General features: G+C 39.8%; 1 protein-coding gene across 1 annotated transcript; it reads left to right on the forward strand.

The window, feature by feature from the left end:
- Nucleotides 1-14,894: 14,894 nt before the first annotated feature.
- On the forward strand, nt 14,895-21,386 carry LOC103538658 (radial spoke head protein 4 homolog A-like). The gene is made up of 6 exons (XM_008505068.2): nt 14,895-15,170; nt 15,610-15,838; nt 17,898-18,659; nt 19,754-19,895; nt 20,348-20,465; nt 21,140-21,386. Exons 1-6 carry the CDS (start codon nt 14,905-14,907, stop codon nt 21,384-21,386), a joined length of 1,764 nt encoding a protein of 587 aa, XP_008503290.2. The 5' UTR covers nt 14,895-14,904.
- Nucleotides 21,387-21,780: the final 394 nt, after the last annotated feature.

Below are 21,780 nucleotides of genomic sequence, written 5' to 3' on the forward strand. Positions count from 1 at the left end.
CTCATACCAGATTTTAGCATGAGGTGTTCACGGTTTTTTTCTTACAGACTTACCCCAAGATTCTCAAGACCCTTTCTCACATGCTCTTTTATGTCATGCTTTCCCGTTTACTTGCTGTTATTTTCAGTATTCATTAGAGCTACAAGCTCCACTTAAAGCTCTCATTAAGAGCCATTTAATTAACATCATCACTGCACATGCATTCTTCAGCAGGAGGGATGACAAAGCAGTTAGTATGGATCTACCAGCACTAACCTTATTTTGCAACACTACCCTATTTCTAGGTCACCTCACACCACTAATACAACTTACTGACACTTTGTACCTCCTGTGGAGTCCAAAACCACACACCCATGTAAAAGTTGCAAAGCAAGGGATACAGTTTCTTACTCAGCTATGTGTATGAATAGGAGTAACACAAACTAGTAACAACTTGAAAGACTCTAGCCTACCGACACAATGAAAACAAAATAAAACCTGAAAGCAGAGAGCAGATAAAAGCACTTTGGCATTGTTTGTCAACTTGCCAGGCTGCTGAGAAAATTCTTTTCAGCTCTTCCTTGCTCTTCAGCAATATCCAATTTTATTATCTGCCACGCAAAGTACCAAAACCCATCATTTTTCTTCAGGAGACTCATGCAGGAAAACAAAATATTCCTTTTTGAAGTATTTTGAAGGGGAGGAGTAGGGGGTGTAGGGTAGGGAAGAGAGAGAGAAAAAAGAGGGAAACTCAATGACAGACAGAGACCAAGCTTTTTAGAACTCCTACCTTAGGTCCAGCCAAAACCAGGTCCCAATTTACTAGTGATTAGGAAATTGAGGATAGGTATGTGGCTAATTTTCTTCATGCTTCCAAATCCCCAAGAGGCTAATTGATGCTCAGTAAACTCTACTCACACATTTCATGCAACTCAAGAGCAGTAAGGTGACCTATCTTCCCTGCTTTGTAAGAAATTATGAAGTATGATGTACAGTGAATAATCAGCAACAAGTACAAATTTCTGACAGCACTTCTATCTCAACATAAAAAACAGCAAAAACAATGATCAAGGACTGAGCAGGATTCCTGGTAAGACTTCACGTGGATATGTAGACTAATATTTTGTATATTAAGCACACATATATATAACATACACAAATAAATACTAATAGTATTGATAAAGTGTTATTTTGCCTGTCCTTTTGATGAATAACCACTTTCTGATGAATTTATTTCCAAAAGGGAAGGCAGGAAGAGTCTAAAACCCATGCAAACAAAATGAAGCAGCCACTGGAAAATGACCCTATTGGGTCCACTGTTCTTTATGACCAATGCAGTGACAAACATGCAAAACCTATATTCATGGTGGCACGTTCTGTCTTCACTGCAGTACACTGCTGCAGTGGAATTGCTGTGGTGTTAATATTGAAGTGAGGGGGTGTCCAGATGATTTCTCACAGGCTGACATCCTACCTGCTCTCGGGGCAGTTCTGCTTAAGTGCAGCCAATTGTAACCCACACCACTGTGTGGGTGCAGGTCTGAAGCACAGGCAGCAGTCAGGGGTATTGGCTCAGCCAGGCTCAGAGCCACCCTCAGTGAACTGTATTGTTCTGTACAGCTCCAAGTGCATGTGGGTTGAGATTGTATCCGAAGGCAAATGATGCCATGGACAGAGGATTGTATGAGATTAAGCATCTTGCAGATCTGAACTCAACCTTTCCTACATCTTGATCCATACCAGGACTGTATAAACACCAAGACCTTAGAGATGCAAAGACTTCCTTCAAAGTCGTGAAGAGTTATTTATCTGTCACGCCTGAGGAAGTGTTCATAATGCTCTTAGCTGCCTTGCTGGAAGCACTAATCATCCATTTAGCTGCAAACTACATTTTTTAAAATTGCTACCTATCAAGAGATGTTCAATGCTCTTCAGTGCTATTAGAAATTACATTCTGCACTGCCCTATGAGGAGCATTAAAACAGGGTGCCTCTCATATGCAAGGAAAGCAGCCACAAGGATGAAAAGCTTATATGAGCTGTTAGATTAAAGAGTCATTATGATCCAGCACCACTAAAAATCTGCTCATGTAGTTTAGGGTAAATTCGAGCTATGAAAAAATCCATTACTACAACAATTTCCCCAAACGAAGGAGACACCATAATGGACACAAAATAAGACTTCAGGACTAAGAAAAAAAAATATCAAAGAGGTTTGAATTACCAGAAACTCTGAAAACATGCAACAAGTAATCAAAAGAATTAGTAACCAGGAAGACTGCATTAGTGAATCTCAGGAAAGTTTAAAAATGGGTTTGGGTTTTTTTCAGTCAGCATTCTTTTGTTCATGAAAAGCATTAGGATCCATAATAATAAAAGAACAGATCTAAAAGAAGGGCTGAGGACTGAAGTGTGCATAGAAAGAAATTAACCTGCAGGTGAAAAATATCAGAGCAGAGACCTAGTGCTGCTAGTGCCATTTCTCAGTGATTTACAGGTTACTGTTCTGTACATGCAGAGAATTGAGCAAAGCAGTTTATATACAAAATTCACAGATTTTTTTAAATTGCAGAAAGAGGTAGCTTGCTTCTACAATGATTTTCAGTCAGTGTTCAGTATTCTATGCCAATTTAGAACCAGAATCTGTTCTCAGGTATGCCAGACTTGACTATAACGGAGTTACCTTTTGCTTAAATTCATGTGACCTGCAGGCTGGACTTAACTTTGTCATTAATTAACTTCATATGTGTCCAGAATCCTTGTTCTGAACAAGATGCTCCGAGACCCCTAAGTGAACTTCAAATTCCACAGTATGGAAGCAAACTGGAAAAACACAGATAAATCTCCAGTATTTGACAGAATGATGCAAACATGCTCCTTTGAAGTACCTGGAAAAAGAACTACAGGTTGCATCCCCAGAAAAAGAATTACAAGATACATCCTGACCCATATACACAAGTTAGATTTGCAATGGAAATGCACCTTGCATTCCTGGACCATTCTGAGGGTAAAGAACTGCCCTCCACGGTAAGTGCACTGATATAAAAGGACAGCAGGACCTCTAAAATTTTCTTTTTTATTGCACCACTTTCATACACCACTCTGGTGACTAGAATTTATTTGTCAGAAGTACTCCAGGTTAATGCCTGGGCAGATGAGTACAGAATTGGACTTTAATATTTTATGATCACACAGCTGACAACAGCTACTTCTGGCTTATTGTCAAGTACATGAATGTTCATGCTATGAAATTACATGGGGGTCTCTAATTTGTTGTTTCATAAATTTAGCAAACATTCATATTTTCTCAGTATTTTTTCTAAAAAGAACAGAGAAGCCCAGTTTGCATTAGGATAAAAAAGAAAATTTAAATATCTGCCTATAACTCCATGCAACAAAAATTTCTTATCAACAAAATTTCTCTCCTTGTCCTCCCTCTTTTCTCCTCTAGCAGCCTCTGCTCCTGTGCAGACTTGAGGCTCTAAATTATGCTGAGAGACCATAACCAGTATGAGTAAGAAAAGGAAATAATCAGATCATTCAAACTCAAAACTCAGACCAGCTGCAAATGTTAGATGCCATCTAATCAGGGAACAACTGTGGGCCAAAAAAAAAGGCAAATTAGAAGAGAATGATGAAATACATTTTCATATCATCATGGTACAGACAAATACCATTGTGCAGTTCATACCTCTGATTTTTACAGAAGAAAAATGTTTTCCTTCCCAATACTTTCCCCAGAAATAACAGTGCTTATATCTCTTTTAATGCTGAACTGCTTCTCTTATGTTGTTGGACAGTACTCAGTATTTGTACAGACAAACCCAGGATTCTTAATACTGAATTAAGGGATTATGTGCAGAGGGTTTTGCAGCCTTGTCCATTTTCTCACTCCTATCACACCAGTATTTACTGATGTGACATGTGCTGGAGGCAAGTTCAATTTCCAGCTCAGCCCAGGGGAGGGATTAAATTTAGCTGATGCTCAGAAAAAGAAATTCAGTGTGATGAACACAGCAGGACTTGACTGCCAAACCTATGAAAAATGACCAGGACCACAAGCAAAGCAAATCTACCAAAACACCTTAATAAATAAAGAAATAAATAAAAAGCTTACATATAAAAAAATACAGGAAGGAAATGGAAATTTAATCTTTTTTTTCAAAAGAAAAAAGCAAAACCAAAATACTGTAAGCCCAGGGCTGAAGTGCATTGAACTCAGCTGTATATCTCAATACCAAACAGCATTCAAATAATACCATTTCAGCTTCATAAAAATAATCCTTAGTTTTGAGAGAGCTAGAAATGTAACTTGAGTTTTAGATTTTGTTGCTAATATGCACCTTTTACCAGAACTGAAGAGAAACCCTTATAATTAGTTTCACTGAAGTCTGGAGTGGATTCAAATTTTGCAACATTTATTTATTCCTGACAATAAGACATCAAATGGCTGCTAAATAGAGAGAACTACTCAAATATTTCCTTCTGGTAAACAGGAGTAAGCTTTCCTACTAAATTTTCCCAGAAACTCCATCAGCAGTCATCTTCTCACCCAAAACCATTCAATGAAGATTCCAAAATTAACCACTGCACGTAAAACAACTACTCACACAGCACACTCAACATCTTTACTATGGAGCTACATACCAGTCTCACTGGTTTTCCTCTCACGTAACTGGGTTTAACTGAGAGTGCTGCCTCTTCAAAACTGGGAAAGAAATGTATTGACCCAACCACATTCCACAACTTTTTACATTTTTACCATTTAGGAAGAGCAGTATCATCTCTCAGGATGAGTCCCATGAGCTTTCCAATACTGAGTCTAACATATAAGAAAGGATTTTTTTTTTTTTTTTTTTTTTTAACAAAACACAAGGGTGCTTTGGGGTTCTGGTTGGCTCTTCTGTATTTAATGGTGTTTTGTTTTTTTTTTTCTTCTTGAAGCAAGCAAGCAGATACTCTAAAACTGAGGTCTGTGTCTCAGTTTAGTGGTCAGGGAGAACCAAACCCCACAGAACAGAACTCCTCTCCATTACTCCCCCACCCAGGGGAAGATAAAAGAATAAAACGAAGAGAAACTTAAAAAGTTAAAACCAAACCAGGTTCACTGGAACGGGGAAGGGATTGTAACACGTGTGACGAGGAACAAATATTCAAATATATACAAAAACCCAAACTCGATGCTCACTGATAGAAGCGTCCAAAGGTCCCTTGCGGGAGAGGTGACTCAGGAAAAGTTTCCACACCTTTTCCCAGCAGCCGATGGATTCGGATCCTGCAGAGTACATGGTGAGATGCTGAGAATGCAGGCTCGAAGAGCAGCAAACCAGCAGCAAGATGGAAGCAGGATTAGTGAGGAGTTTCTGCTTCTCCCACCTCTTGTAGGCTGTGTCCGGAAAGGGGAGGGATTCCTGACCCGTTTCTGTTCCCGCCCCTGCAGACCTCAGGGTACCGCCCACCCATTCTCTCTAGGTCCTGGGCTTGATACCATAAAATTAGCCTGGACCCTCTCAAACCATGAGAGTCTCCTAACTTTAGTGAAAATTAAGATATAAGAGAGGCCCCAAATTATCTAATCCTATTTTCATTACATTATTTTTAAAACCACCTCCATTAGGGACAAACATAATGAGCTATTAGTTAAGGTGAATTGCTCATAACAACATGTTGGAGCCAAGCAAAACTCTATCAGCAACAACAAAATCCCAAACCTGTTCATCACAGACTCATTTGTATGGCTGATAAATTACCACCCACAATGCCAGCTGGAAAGAATGATTGCATACACAATTAATTTACCATTAGCTTTCACCACCTAGAAACCTTGGACCTAACACACAGGTACTTTGGTTTTAGCAAGGCCTTTTGTATATTCCTTGCTGCCAGGTGTGCTATTCATACCAGCTCCTTTCTGCAGTTGTAAATGGTTAAAGCTGCCACCTATCAGTGCCACCTCCCAATGCCTTCAGGAATTAATGACAGGCAATCCACCCAGCCTCATATCAAGCTTGAGATTGTTTTATCTGAAGACTATAGGACAAATTTTAACAATTATGACCAGCCTTCTGCAAACCCAACAGCCACAGTGATTCCTGGCTGTAGCAGAAAACAAAATATCTCACCAGATGAAGGAAAGAGAAAAACGTTCCAGGCAATAGCTGTTCTTCATGGGCTGATTTCCCCTTGCCTAATTATTTATGCCAGCTGTTCTTTAGTATAATTTTTACTAGTAAAACAGTGCTATTGCTTGACCCTTATCATGGTTTGTCTTTTTATTTGTCCATTTAAGCAAATTCATATCGTGTGGGAAAAATCACACACAGTCCAGTTGCCCCTTCCAAACGGCCAATGCTAATATCACATAAAAATACAAAGATCTCAGACTTCCAAAAATTGTAACACTTCATTTTTCTCATTAATGGCTCCCTTGAGTATGCTGTCATGGCCCTAAATAGCATTGCTATATCACTGTTTTAATACATCTCTGCAGCTTTGTATTGGTTTAGCTGCACAGATGATTGCTTAACTGTTTATCAAAACTGTTCTATTGATCCAAAATAGTTCCTAGTGTTGGAAGGCAATGATTTAACTTTATGATCATTCAGATGATTGCAATGAGTAAGATTCCTTTTTTTTTTTTTTTAATGATGAGTTTTAAAAAGAAAATTAAAAATAAAAAATATATATATAAAGCTGGAAAGCAAAGTCTTGATTCTTTCCCTTAAAAAAAAATGAGTCAGGTGAGATGCTTGGACACTATTACGGAATCTTGACATCACATCCTCAGCAGGAAGACTAAAAATCCAGGACTCAACAACCAAATGACACTTTCTTCCCTCACCTGTGAAAGCCCAGCATGAGACCTACCTTAATTTTCATCTTGTAAGAAGTGAGGAGTGGGAAATTTCCTACCCTAGATAGGACTCTTTCAGATAAAACAAATGAGTAGTTACAAAACAGGGAGTGCAATGCAGACAGGGGTGGGCAGCATGGGCTAACATTCCGTTGGCTAGTAAGCCAGGTTAAAAGCTAAAATAATCTGCTAAAAAAAAAGGTAAAAATCTGTACAATCTCTAACACATCATACATTCCCTCACCTAACTAATCCCTGTTATGTGTACTGAGTGTGTAAAGTAAAAAATGGGTACTTCAGACAAGCTGATTTGTGGTGTCTGAGTTTTTGGGAGTCAGACCATTTATTTCCTAGGCATTTGTTAAAGTATTTTTAATTCTGTCCCCCAAAGGCATTGGTAGAAAAATTTGTCAGGAAAGAATTTTAAAGACTTTTGTTTTTAAAGTTTTAAATGAAACTCCAAAGCACCATCAGCACAAGCATTTGGTAAGTAGAAAGTCATGAACTATTTATTAGTCATGAACTTAGTGTCAGAGGCCTAGAACAATCCTTAATTAAGATGATGTGTACCCCAAATCTCCTCCTAGGAAACTGGTGAATCACAGCAGATTTCCCTTCATTGCTGAATATATTCACAGAGCTGTATGAACACATCTGTTAAAAATACATGAGTGGCATGAAGTCTCCTGCTGCTAATGCAGATTACTTGTTACACTTAGTTAATTAAATCAGGAGGGAGGTTGTTAACTGTTGTGTACATTGGGATATATAAAATAATGGAGAAAAAGACAGTTGTGACATTTAAAGAGAGGCTGTGGTACTGTTTGAACAGCAAAGTTTGTACATTGTAGATGACACACATGAAATAACTGGAAAAAAAGCAAATGTTTCCCCTACACTTTTTATTAGATTTAACAGATTTCAGTGCCTGAATAATATAAACCAGGCCTGGTGGACCTTTTATAATTTCTGACAGTGGATAAATTACATTCTCCCACCTACAAACAGTGACACATGAATGAAATGTTTTTTTCTAAAAAGTGCTCTTTGTCCCATAAATCAGGCAGTAAGTTCTGTATAAAAAGCCTAAAAACTTAGAATGAAATTAGCCATCCATTAGAATGACTTTTCTGTTATCACTGGACCAAAATGTTAAAAAATCCTAAACCAGGGTAAAAGCAACTTTATGACCTTATTGATAATGTTGTAGGGGTGAAAGAGAGATGAGAAACTCAGTAACTCAGTAACCAACTTCTTCCTAGCAGGAAATGTGTTAATATTCTTTCATTTTTCTCCTGACCCTCTCTAGGTGACTGGGTTATTTTTTACTAAGAACTCATAAATCCTAAGTTATCAACTATCAAAGTTATTGAAGAGCAAGCTACACATTCAGGAGGAAGAGCTGGAACAGAAAACAGACAGGTAGGTAAAAATATTTATAGTATATGCTTAAAAAAACCAAACCTGACACCACAGTTATATAATTAATGAAAAACCCCTAATGAAGATTACTAAGAGGCTGTTATAGCTAAGGGACTGTCAGCTACTGCTGTAGTCCCTAAGGTTTCCATACTTAAGGGCACTTTTGCTCTTCAGTTTCTTACACAGACATAATAATTTTTCATACTTTGATAAAGGAATACAAATAAACTTATGGTTTAATATGGATTCTTTGAACACTTATTAACACTGATAGCTAAAGAAGTTTTTATCAACAAAATAGAGAAGTGGTAAGCAAGTTTCAAATGCAGCTGAGCAAGACATTGTTTACAATGGTTATACAAATATTTTGCAAGAAAAATAATCTAATCTACTGTCTAAATTCACAGTATATTTTCTCTGGAAAACTTATTTATATGTAAAGTAAGACAGAAATTGCTGCACAAAAAAATTCAGCAATATTCCAAAGTTACTAATATATAAAAAAAGGAGAAACATATCTCAAAAACACTTCATATGTACTTCTGTTTGCTTCACCTAACCACTCTTTTGATTGCTGATGCAAATTTTGGCCTTGTTTTTTGTCATGCTTTTCACAGACAGAAAAAAAAATGTGGATACTATGTGAAAACAGAAGCCTTATCCAAAATAATAAAAGGGAGAACAAAGAAGAAAGAGTTTTCAAGCTGGAAAAAGAAAATGGGACAAGATTGTTTGTAACAATGGAGACTGAACCTAATAATTTAATTTACAATGAAAGGGTATTTGAATTTACAGAAGTTATTTCCAGAGAGAATTGTTGATCTAATGGCATTTCATGAACAAACAATTATAATACTGTGTTTCTCTTTATTGGAAATCATCAGATACTGAACTTCATAGGCTTGCTTCCCCATTAAGCTTTGAGTATTATTCCAAGTGATGACTGTAATTGCATTATCAAGGAGACACAAACTAAACACCCTGTTTGTGAGCACACTGCTGTCCTCAGGTCAGTGACTGCCTGTCATAGAGTAAAAATAGGATAACATAGGACAAATTGCTCGGACAATGCTGGAAAAGTATGGCCTGGAAAGATGGATTTTTTTTAAAGTGACATTCAATTGCATGCATTTGCTGGCAGGACTGCTGTGTCAGGGTGAATTTTTGAGTGTAATTTAATATTGAGTTGAACATGGCAAGATGCTCCTATAATGAACTTAAGGGTGAACTTACATTTCTAACTAACCCCAGGGAAATACTGAAACGTTTTGGGTTGTTTTTATTAATCCCAAAGTCCCACAAAACCTCCTATCCATGTCCAGTCTCTAGTTAAAACAATGCACACTTCAGAAAGATTTTTATTTTAGAATATTTATTTTCTAAGTATTTGATAAATAGCAAAGAATTTTATCAGATTGTCCTTCTAATTATTTGAAAGGGCAACAAGGCCTGGTCCTGTATCTCCTTGTGTTATGTATAGCTTTGTAAAACAATGCTGAATCTTTATATCCTGTTTTACACTACTGCTGCAGGCTACAGGGTTTACCATGGTAGGGGAGAAATAATCAGATCTATTCTCCCTGTTGTAAGAAGTGCTATAACACACACAGGTAAGAAAAGCAAAATAGGAAGTGACTGAATTTTGTAATCCTCTTTAAATAGTTGCACTTGCTCAGATTAATATAAGAATAAAACCATTATATATAATCACTGCTAACTGAATGCACTATCTACTGAATATAAGTTTGGTTGATCACTCTCAGAAATACACTTACAGATCTGCAAAGTGAAAAGTGATCCTCCATTTTATTGACAATAATCATTGATTTATTTTAACCATATCTTAAATATTCACAGAAACAAAATCCCCAAGAATTCATACACTGACCAAAACTTTCCCTCCCTTTCACCCTACTCTCCTCCAAAAAAAAGAGAATTTTAGATGCACAGCAAGAGGAAAAACGCCTGAAGCCAAGCCAGAGCAGAGGAGGTTATTTGAAGCTCATTCCACTACAACCCCTCCCACCTCTTGCAGGAAAGATCCGAAGTCCAACTGCCCATTTTTCTACTTCTGCAACACAGTTGAGCAGTTTTCAGCACCTGTGCAGCTCTGAGGAACAATTTCTCTGTCTTCAACATGAATTACTGAAACAAGTTCACTTCATGAGAATGAAAAAGAGAAAGATCCTGACAGGATTAACTCCTGTGAGGAGAGGAGATCAGGCCAAGCTGTTTGTGTGAATTTACTTAAAACTTGTAATACGTGTTAATGACTTTGTATTCATAACCAGTGAAATTCAGGGTTAAACTGAGAAAGAAGTGATCAAAGCAGCTGAGACATGGCATTTTCCACTAGAACAATGTAACCAACACAAGGTCCTCAGGGGATTAACTTCTATCTCGGAGATAATTAAAAGTGTAAGTCTTGTTCTTTAAACAAGTCTTATTCTTAAAACAAGACACTGCCAAGGCCATTTAGGCACCAGCTGGGCACCAAAGGATGTGAACATCTGCACAAGAAGAGCATAAAGATGTCACCACCAACAGATAAGAAGAAAGCTATGGCTGGGGTCTGATATCACCTTATAACAATATAATGAAGTCAGCAAGAATTGAGAAGGTAACGATGTTGTAACCTCCCCTGTCACTGTATAAATACCCCAACCCTTTCCCTGAACCAGGGGAACTCTTTGTCCAGCGCGAGCTGGGAGTTCCCCAGATCTGAAAATAAATACTTTTGCTGTTTAAAGGCTCAAAACTCTGTCTCTAAACAGTTTTGCTTGGCCTTTTTGGGCTTCAAGAATGGTACAGAAACAAACTCTTTGCCCTGAGCCAGTGTACATTTTACATGCATCCTAACCTGTATAATTGCAACATAAATACATCTATTTTTCTTCACTGAAAAAAGTAAGAAAAAGCAGTTGCCCCTTCTTGAGCAGCTGCCTCACAGAACATCACACAATTCCACACAATTTTTATAGAAGGGAATTACTAGACAAATCAAATCTTTCCTCCAAATATGAAATATGGATATCAAATAAAAAGTAACTCACAAGTACTGTACTGCCCTCTGCAGCCACTGTGCAAGTTCTGCCAAATGAATCTGTACACATTCCTTGCAAAGATCAGTAGATCAGTAACAAAGCCTCTGTAAGTTGAGACCCAGCACAAATCAGATATTTATGATATTGTCCTACTTGTTGGAAACATAGGAACACAACACAGAAACTTTTAAAACTTCATAAAAATGTTCTGCCTATTAAGGGATGTGGAAAAATATGTTTTGCTGCTGTGTCAGAATGGGTCAGTGTACTCTGATTCTTTTGATATTTACTCTCTTGGAACTTGACAAAAATTTGCAATGCCCAGCAGAGAATCTGGTTACTTCTGGTTTGTTCTGGTTACTTCTAAAAATATCCAAAATAAACATCATGTTTTAAAACTTACATCAACAGATTCATAAATGACAAAGTATGATTTACAGTTCAGTTACTACATTGCTTTATTTAACACAACTTCTACTTTTAACAGGTCATTTTGCTGAGATTTCTACAGCACCAACTTCTCCCCATGGATACCCTGAGACAATATTGTTAGAAAACACTTTACACAGTTACCTCCAGGACAGCTGTTGATGTTTGCTAAAACTCAACTCCTTAAGAGGCCTTTTTAAAAAAACAAATAAAAAAATCAAAACACTCTAAACAAAACCAAACAAACAAATAAACCCAACAACAACAAACTTTACCAGCTTTATGAAACAAACTTTCAAACTTTGTTTCTTAATCATCTGGTTGAACACTAGGGAAGTGCTCAACTTTACTTACTAAAAGTTCTTCACTGATTTAATTATGAGCAATTTAAAGAGATAACTCATGAGCAAATCTTGCACACATGATGAGGCTCTGTATATTTGAATATACAATCATATAATGCTTTGGGTTGGAAAGGACCTTTTAAAGGTCATATAGTCCAAAACTCCTGCAGTGAGCAGGGCTATCTTCAACTAGATCAGGTTGTTCAGGGTCCTGGGCTGCAGGTACACATCATTGCCTCATGTCCAGCTTTTTTTCCACCAGTAGCCCTAGGTCTCTTTCCACAGGGCTGCTCTCTATCACATCACCCCCCAGTCTGTACTGATAACAAGGATTGCCCCTACCCAGGGGCAGGACCTTGCACTTGGCCTTGTTGAACCTCATGAAATTCACAGGGGCCACTTCTCCACCTTGTCCAGGTCCCTCTGGGTGATATCCTGGCTCTCTGATATGTCAACAGCACCATCCAGCTTGGTGCCAGAAGAAAATTTCCTGAGGGTGCACTCAGTCTCACTGTCTGTGTCACTGATGATGTCCAACAGCACCTGTCACAGTACAGAGCCCCAAGGGACACCACTTGTCACTCTTCTTCATCAGGGCATCAATGCCCTTGGCCCTCTGAATGCCACCATCCAGACAATTCCTTATCCACTGAACAGTCCATCCATCAGATCCATATCTTTCCAACTTAGAGAGAAGGGTGTTGTGAGGGACAGTGTCAAAGGCCTTGCAGAAGTACAGGTAGATGACATCCATAGTTCTTCTCATGTCCACTGATGTTGCTTGATTGTAGAAAGCCAGTAAGCTGGTCAGGCAGGACAAACTCTGAGTGCAGGCATGCTGGCCATCTTGAATTACCTTCCTGTCCTCCATGTGCCTCACCAGAGCTGACAGGAGGATCTGTTCCATGATGGTCTCAAGCACAGAGGTGAGGTGACAGGTCCTACAGGGTCCTACATTGGCTGTAATGTTTCCTTTCTCCAGTCACCAAGGACTTCCCCTGACTGCCAGGACTTCACACCTCGAGTACTGTGTCCAGTTCTGGGCTCCTCAGCTTAGGAGGGGGATTGAGGTGCTGGAGCAGGTCCAAAGGAGGGCAACCAGGCTGGTGAAGGGACTCGAGCACAGACCCTATGAGGAGAGGCTGAGGGAGCTGGGGCTGTTCAGTCTAAAGAAGAGGCTGCTCAGGGGAGACCTCATTGCTCTCTACAACTCCCTGAAAGGAAGGTGTTGCCAGGTGGGGGTTGATCTCTTTTGCCAGATGACTTTCAGCAAGACAAGAGGGCACGGTCTTAAGTTGTGCCAAGGGAGGTTTAGGTTAGATATTAGAAAGAATTTCTTTCTGGAGAGAGTGATCAGCCATTGGAATGGGCTGCCCAGGGAAGTAGTGGATTCTCCGTGTCTGGAGATATTTAAAAAGAGACTGGATGTGGCACTCAGTGCCATGGTCTAGCAACTGCAACGGTGGTTCAAGGGTTGGACTCGATGATCTCTGAGGTCCCTTCCAACCCAGCCAATTCTATGACTCTATGATCATGGAGAATGGTTAACAGGTTATCTGCTCAAGTAGATTCTGTTCACTGTAGCATATAATACCTGGTAGGACTCCAAAGGCATACAGCACTGCACTTCTGTATTTCTGCAGAGCAAATCTGGAGGAGGTAAATGAAGAGAAGTTAGGGAGTTCTTCCACTGTAATGTTACATTTGTCCTTCACACTTTAGTGTTTGCAAACTGCTGCAAGCAGTAGAGACAGCCTGCTGTTTCCTTAACACTGAGAGCATGACACAGACAAAACTGTTTTCTATCAGAACATCATGTAATTCCACCTTAACTTACAATTGCTTTGTTCCCTGGATCTGTGAATACAATTTTGAAGCTAATTACCAGATTTTACATTATTTTTCTCGTCTTAAAAGGAAGTCTGTAATTCATGGCAGCAGCACCCTGTATCACCACTAAAATGCAGATTAAAATGAATTTTCTAATGCACGCAATGAAAGCAATAAAGGAAAATTAGAGTCACTCATTTCTTTTTAAAAATCAAGCTTTTGTAGATCCATCCCGCTGCTCTCAGCAGCCACCTGAAAGATCTGTGTGCGGCAAACTCTCAAGACAGCACCAACAGCACTTCGTGCTTTCTGGGTCACGCTAGAAGGCAGCAAACAGGGCTTGAAAACCACTCTATAAAAAAAAAGCAACAGCTCAGGCAGCTCGCTGGGGCTTCCAAACTGCCAAACGCACCCCATCTCTTAGCCAGGTAGAAGGGATCCCCCCAGAGAGGTCCCCCAAAACCCTTGAAGGCCTGGGACCCCATCCCCAGGAACAGTCCCCTCCGGGAGCCGCTGCGCCCTCTGCCCGTCCCCAGGAAGGCTGACGGGGTCGGGAGCAGCTTCCTCAGAAGCCAGGTCGGGCTGGCATCGGGCGGCGATGCTCAGCGGGCGGGCGGGACGCGGCTCTGCGGGGCGGGACGCGGCTCTGCCGGGCGGACACCAGTGGGAGCTCCCACGGCCGCGCAAGCGGCGCCTCCAACGGTTTCCACCCGCGGGGGCCGTGCCACCGGCTTTAACGGTCTCGGTGAGCACCCCCCGTGCCTCAGCCGCCCCCCAGAGCCCAAGGAGGAACCGCTCCCCCTCACACAGTCCGCAGACAAACGGGGCAAGCACGGCGAAACCCGGCTAAAAGCTCGCTGCGGGCCCACCCCTTCCGGCACCGCCCCGCCGGGCGTCCTAAGCAACGGCGGCCGCTTTGGTGTTGCTGCGGGAGCGGCGGGGTAGACGGCAGCTGAAGGGAAGCGCTAAAGTCCTGTCCCGACTCGCACCCCCGGGGCCAGGCCATGGGTGACCCTTCCGAGGAGCCAGGCTCCAGGGAACACTCTTGGTCCGGGCACAGACCCGAGCGGCCCGAGCCGTTCGCTTCTTATCAAGCTTCCTATGAACGCGAGCACGGCCCTATTGAGCCACATGAACCAGGTTATGGTCTTTATCAGCCAGGATACAGTCCGTATGATGCTCAGATATCCGATACCAAATCCCGAATGCTGGCAATTCAAAATGCCAAAGCGTATTTACTGAAGAGCAGCACAACATCTGGCCTGAACCTGTAAGTCTAAAAAGGGAACTCATTTAAAGGAAGCATTGGGAAAAGTGCTAAGGGTTTTGTGAAGAAAGGGAGGGATATACCAGGGGGATATGTATGGAATGGGAGAATATGTTCTAAATGCCTAATAGTTCATGTAATACTTGTGTGTGGCCAACATCTTCCAGATACAAAATTCCTAGGGGAATTTATAGAGTTCAGAGGAAAAAGGATTGAGAGCAAATTTAAATTCAGCTTCAGCAGATAGATCTACTCCTAAGTACGTTAAAATCGGGATAGCTTCAAGTCTAATTCTCCATAATGGTCCATGATCCCCTTTCGTCTCACCACTCCAATGATTTTTCCAAAGCTCCATGTGATAAGATTCTACTTTTGAGGTAAAAACCAGAATGTCCTAAGACTTTTGTATAATAAACCAATGATATTTACATTTATACATCAGATACGATCATCTTGCTAATATGCTAACAAAGATCCTGGATGAACAGCCCACAAATGCAGTAGACATAATTGAGAATATCAGCAAGGATGTGAAGTGGGCTCAGTTTCAGAAAAAAATGGACACTCTTCGAGATGAACATGAGATTCTTCCAACATTTGAAGCTGCAGAAAAGCAAAAAGCTTTGTTCACCAAGGAAAGTGGAGGAGAGGAAGAACAAGAAGAAGAGATAGTGAGTTACTATAAAGAAAAAATTCTATATATATATATATCAGGGAATGGGTGGGAGGATAGCAGGGAGGGATAGGAGGAAAGAAGGAAGTTGTGGTCTCCTTTGTAGTATTGCCTCTCATGATCACATAAATAATTGCAGCCACAGCACTTCTTAAGAGCTGAGTTGTGAAGAAGATCTATCTGGCCACTTAGATGTGATTTTTTTTTTTCCTGTTTAAATCTGATGACCTGAAACTCTAAAATCATACATATTCTAAGATAATGAACAGAAAGTAAAGTTTCCAGGATTTCCCATATAACATTTCAGCATGGAATAGTGCATCCAAATTTATTTTCTTTATCTAAAAGTGGCATTTCTTTACGTAAAGTGACTATAGTTCTGGACACTAGTTTGAGGGTATTGTTTGAGGGTGTTGTGCACAGCTGCTACTGTGTCCATACTGTGTAAAATAGAGAATGGAGAATTTTGTGATCCTTCCAGATCCAGCTGTCATTCCAGTCTGTCCTTCTCCAACTAAAAAAAAAAAAATAAATACTGTTATAATAAAGAATTAAAAGAATTGATAGAATTGCAAAGCTACTTCGTAAAAGAGGGGATTTTCCAGTATGCAGTTTCATTTATGCAGAAACATTTGTAGCAAATAAGAGAATTCTTAGAATACCCACAGAAAACTATGCAACAAGATGTTAATTTTCATATGGAATTACCAGTATATATTCAAACAAATTGCCACTGAAAAATTACAAATACAAAACCAGAAGAGATAAGTCATCTTTTCCATAGCTTATTTCTTATTTTACAGTAACAGTAGATGGTGGTAAAAATGGAAAGGAGTATTTCAGAATGGAATTTAGATTTTCTTTCATACTCCTGGTATCTTACTTTGGTATAAGAAATGTGGAAGTGCCAAAGAAATTCCATACAAAACTAGCAATACTTTTTCCACATTCCCTACCTTGCCAGTGACAACTTCTGATGTCTTTGTGTGATATTGTCACCTACCCCCGTGAAATGAGAGAAGGGTGATAAAGCAAATGAAAATACTTAATGAAATCTTCATTATTGACCTGGTTCTGCTTCTACTGAAGCCACCTGAAATTTTACCCTGGACTTCAGTAAGCGTAGGCACCAATATTTTTTAAAGTTCAGGGAGCTTTATGCCAAGGTTTTCAGAATAACAACATTCACTCTAGATAAATGTTGCTTTTCTGGTGTCTAAATATTTTCCCCAAATGCACCTTCTGCAAACATAAAGAAACACAGTGACACTTGTTTGCCACTGTCACATTCCAAAGGCTGGAAATGTGGAAATTCTTGTTGGATCCCACAAGGACCAAGTAAAGATAACACAGTATTGGGTGCAACTACACGGTTTTATTGAGCACAGGCAGAACTGGTAGGCATTAAAACCATAGTTGTTAGCCTAATCCTATAGAGATAATCCTATAGAGATAGGATTATCCTATCTCTATAATCCTATAGAGATATAGGATTATAATCCTATAGAGATAGAATCCTATAGAGATAATCCTATAGAGATCCTATAGAGATAGAAAATAGAGAGAGAAATAAAGAGAAAAACAAAATGCCTCCCAAAAGGCAGAGGAAGAGAGGGAGAGAGAGAGAGAGGGAGGAAGGAAGTCACCACCAAGGATCCAGCGATGTCCTGTTGGTCTTGTGGTGAAGAGGAAAGGGGAAAGGGGAGTAGGTGCTCAGATCCTTGGAGCAGCACTGGGAATTAGTGTCTTTTCCTTTTGTTATCCATTTCTTGCTGCTCCTCAGCCACTAGCCAATTGTTGCTTGTCCACTGTCTTCTGCATCAGCAGAATCAGCAGGTTTTGGCTCAGTGGTGCTCCCCTAATTATTCTCTTCTTACCCTTACTATGGCATTTTTAATTTTTCTAAGTGATAGTGGAGTGAATCCACGTCTGCAAAGAACTTTGAATGAGTGGCATTACAAGAAAGTGAAGTATGATGTTCAGCGGATAAAATGTTCAATTTTTAAAATAATAATTATGCTCTCCTTCAGCTCTAACTGCAGTCCTTTTTCCCCCAGGGAGAGAGCCCTTTACCTAATGTGATGGAAACAGCCTTTTATTTTGAACAGGCTGGAATTGGCTTAAGCAAAGAAGAATCCTATCGCATATTCCTTGCCCTTAGAAAACTAATCAGTGATCATCGAATGCAGACCTGTCGCTTCTGGGGCAAAATTTTGGGCCTGGAAATGAACTATATTATAGCTGAAGTACAGTTCCAAGAGGGGGAAGAGGAGGAGGAGGAAGCAGAGGAGGAAGATGATAATGAGGAGAGAGAGAAAGAGATGGGTGAGGATGAAGATGAAGATGAAGATGAGACAAAAAAAAAAGATGAACCACCAAAGTCCACTTATAAGCCTCCACCTGTCATCCCAAAAGAAGAAAATGGGACAGGGGCTAATAAATATGTCTACTTTGTCTGTAATGACCCAAGCAACCCATGGGTGAAGTTGCCTCCAGTGACACCAGCCCAGATTGTCTGTGCCAGGAAAATCAAGAAGTTCTTCACTGGTCGTCTGGATGCTCCCGTTGTGAGCTTTCCTCCTTTCCCTGGAAACGAAGCCAACTACCTGCGTGCACAGATAGCTCGGATCTCAGCAGGGACACATATCTCTCCCATTGGATTTTACCAGTTTCCAGAGGAAGAAGGAGATGATGATGAGGAAGGGGAGGGAGGAAGAGATACATTTGAAGAAAATCCTGATTTTCAGCCACTTTCTGTGGCTGAAATGGTGGATTCTGTCTCTGCGTGGGTACACCATGTACGGAGTATCCTTGAGCAGGTATGTTCTGGTATCATTCACACTGTAGAACTCATGGGGTAGCATTTCACCTGCACTTCGAACTGATCACCAGAAATAGTATTGTACTGAAGTATTTTTCTACAGAAAATATTTGTTATATACAGAAAAAATTGTTATATTTGTTATAAATATGTTGCACATATTTATACAGCTTTTTTCTATTTCTATAGTGCTTTTTTCAATGCTGTATTGTTGAGATCGAAACCTATCTTTAGGCAAATGTAGAGTTAAGCCTTGATAGATGAAGATAATTTATGGTAATCTTCTATATTAGGTTTTCTCTTTCAAAGTCCTTACTTGAAAAAAATGTTTGAAGTTTTCCTGAATAGGCTGCTAAAATGCAGATAGCTTTGGACTGTATGCTGAATGGGATTTATCTGATGTTTTCTTCTGCATTATTTTTTGTTGCTTACTTTCTTCTGCAAAACATGCAAGTGAAAAAGCTTAAAACCAAATATTATAAATAAAATCGTAACATAAAGTATCGTGAAATCTGGCCAGTGCTGAAAGAGGTGTTACTAATTTGATGGTCATTGCTGAATGACTTGCTGGCCAATCTCCCAGTTCAGGAATGCTACTGTAAATAGCTACTGTAAAATGATAGGAAATAAGGTTTAAAATTATTACCAGAAAAACAGTGGTTGTAAAAATAAAATCTATATGCATTAGAATCCTAAAAATATTTTGTTATGCTCCTCTGATCGGCAGCTAAATAACAAGGAAAACTTTAAAAGGAAAGGGCAAAGTCCATAAATAGTTGCCTCTTAAAATGATAATCTAGAAGGGATTCAAACTGAACTGGCAAGGAACTGAAGACTACAAAATAACAAAACTGCTTACAGAGGTCTGAGGTTATTCTGAATTAGTAAACAGGGATGAAGGAGGAATGCGAGATACCTGATATTCTGCCAATGATACACCAATTATGGAACAGACACGTCTCATCTTCCTCCTCCTCACCCCCACCTCCAGCTCCTTCACTGTGTGCATGTGCCTGAGCCAAGGGTTTTAACTGGTTTGCATTATTTCAGTGATTCTTACATGTCTGTATTATTTTCTCATATTAATTACAGGGTCGTTGTGTTTGGTTTAATCCTTTTCAAAAATCAGAGGAAGAAGAAGAAGAAGAGGAAGGGGAGGAGAAAGAAGAGGAGCCAGGTGAACTGGACCGAGAAGTTGGACCTCCTCTTCTCACTCCACTCTCTGAAGATGAAGGTACTCTTCATGGAACAGAAAGTTTTTGATAGAGTGTCACTAGGAATGCTGACATTTAGGTAGTAAATATCTGAAGTTATAAGACTCTGACACGTAATGGAGCAATATTGTTTGCTTATTGTTTGCAGGGTGTTTGTAATTGTTTTGCAATACTGTTGCAATACAAATACAACACAAATTGTTGTATTGTTTGCAATATTGTTTGTAGGGTGGGCACATGCTTAAACAAAATTAATCAAAAGCAAAATTGTTAACAGTGTTGACATTAAAACAAATAATTCAGTTTACCAGTTAATAATCCTGTTTTAATAGTATAGTATAATAGTATATAATAGTATATATATTTAATAAACCTGTTACAACTATCATTTGAATTCTGTGAAAGTCTTGTAGCTCATTTTGCAGAGGCTCACCAATTTATTCATAGACTGTGTGTGTTTGGCTGCCTCCAGGAATTCAAAACATCCCTGCTTGGACAGCTTATCCTTCTACAACCCTGATCCCACAACATGCTGTTGCAATCCTCCAGTCAAACCGATGGCCTGGGGCATTTGCCTTTGCATCTGGCAAGTGAGTAGTTAGTTGGCATGCTTACAACACAGATTGTGTATGCTAAACACAGATATCAGTCTAATGAAGTCCAAGTTGCTTTATTAATAATTCATTCTATTAATTCATTAATTCTAACCATTCCCAAGGCTGACTTAAATGAGCACAGCAACGTTAAATACGTAATTAAGAACATGAAATATGTATAATCACTAGAAAGGCTAGTATAGAGTTACTGGGTGTAAATGTCCAGTTAGTATTTGGGCACAGCTCTTGATTTAAAACCCGTATTATTGAGTCTGTGGTACTTTGTACAAAAATAGCTACATTCTGTAGTTTTAATGTTCATTTGTTTCCACTACACATGGTACAGTCACTACCTTTATGATCTCTTAAAAGGGCACTGGAGCTGGTGTCAGAAATGCTGCTTTCTTATTAATGTGGAGTTGGAGTCATATCATAGTATAGTGCAGTGACAGAGTACAGCCTTCATCATTTTAACATTTGGAGATTTTTAAGTGTCAGATATATTAATGCAGTTACAGCAGTTAAAAAGAGGTACCAACTTTTGAATAGTTACGTTTCAGGATGTCTGCATCACAGTGAGTGTTTGCACAGAAGAGTAAGGAACCCTGACAATACCTCCACTGAGATTTTGTCAGAAGAATGTGTGATCTTTCACTTTTCTTTCTCAGGAAATTTGATAACATTTACTTTGGCTGGGGTCACAAATACAGTCCAGAGAACCAGAATCCTGTGCTGCCTCCACCTGTGCAAGCAGAATACCCCAGTGGGCCAGAGATCACTGAGGGAACTGACCCCACCCTGGAGGAAGAAAATGCTTTCAAGGCTGCCAAGGAAAAAGCCTTAGCAGATGAGGAAGAACAAGAGGAAGAACAAGAGGAAGAGAATGAAGAGGAAGAGGAGGAGGATGATGATTAAAATACCGGGGGAAGCATTTTTATTTTTAAAGTGTAAAAACAAATGTTAGCTTAATAAATTAGCTGTTAATTAGTTGATCCTAAAAGCAATGCAAGGGGAGCATGCCTTCCTTTTTGCCTTCAGTAGGCTCTTCTTTGCACTGCCTCCCCTGCCCCCCAGCCCACCCACACTGCCATGCAGACAGCAGTGCTGTCACTGGAAGACAACACTTGTTTTAGACAAGCAGGCAGATGTGCTCTGTTTGCAAAAACCACACTGCTTCAGCCTGGATGAGGAGACAGAGTATTGAAGCGGAAGGAGCCCTTCTTGCTCCTAGGGCTGATCCTGAGGCCTCGGGGTTTAGCCCATTCCTGGACGATGTCCTAGGGCTGTTCCTGTGGCCTCGGGATCTACC

This window comes from Calypte anna, chromosome 4A (assembly GCF_003957555.1).
Source record: "Calypte anna isolate BGI_N300 chromosome 4A, bCalAnn1_v1.p, whole genome shotgun sequence".
NCBI classification, from domain to species: Eukaryota; Metazoa; Chordata; class Aves; order Apodiformes; family Trochilidae; genus Calypte; species Calypte anna.

Excerpts from the sequence above, each read along its gene's own strand:
- LOC103538658 (XM_008505068.2), top strand. The coding sequence starts at position 14,905 with ATGGGTGACCCTTCCGAGGAGCCAGGCTCCAGGGAACACTCTTGGTCC. Across the intron at positions 15,171-15,609 it reads ACAACATCTGGCCTGAACCT|ATACGATCATCTTGCTAATA; the intron begins GTAAGTCTAAAA and ends TTTATACATCAG. Across the intron at positions 18,660-19,753 it reads TACGGAGTATCCTTGAGCAG|GGTCGTTGTGTTTGGTTTAA; the intron begins GTATGTTCTGGT and ends TATTAATTACAG.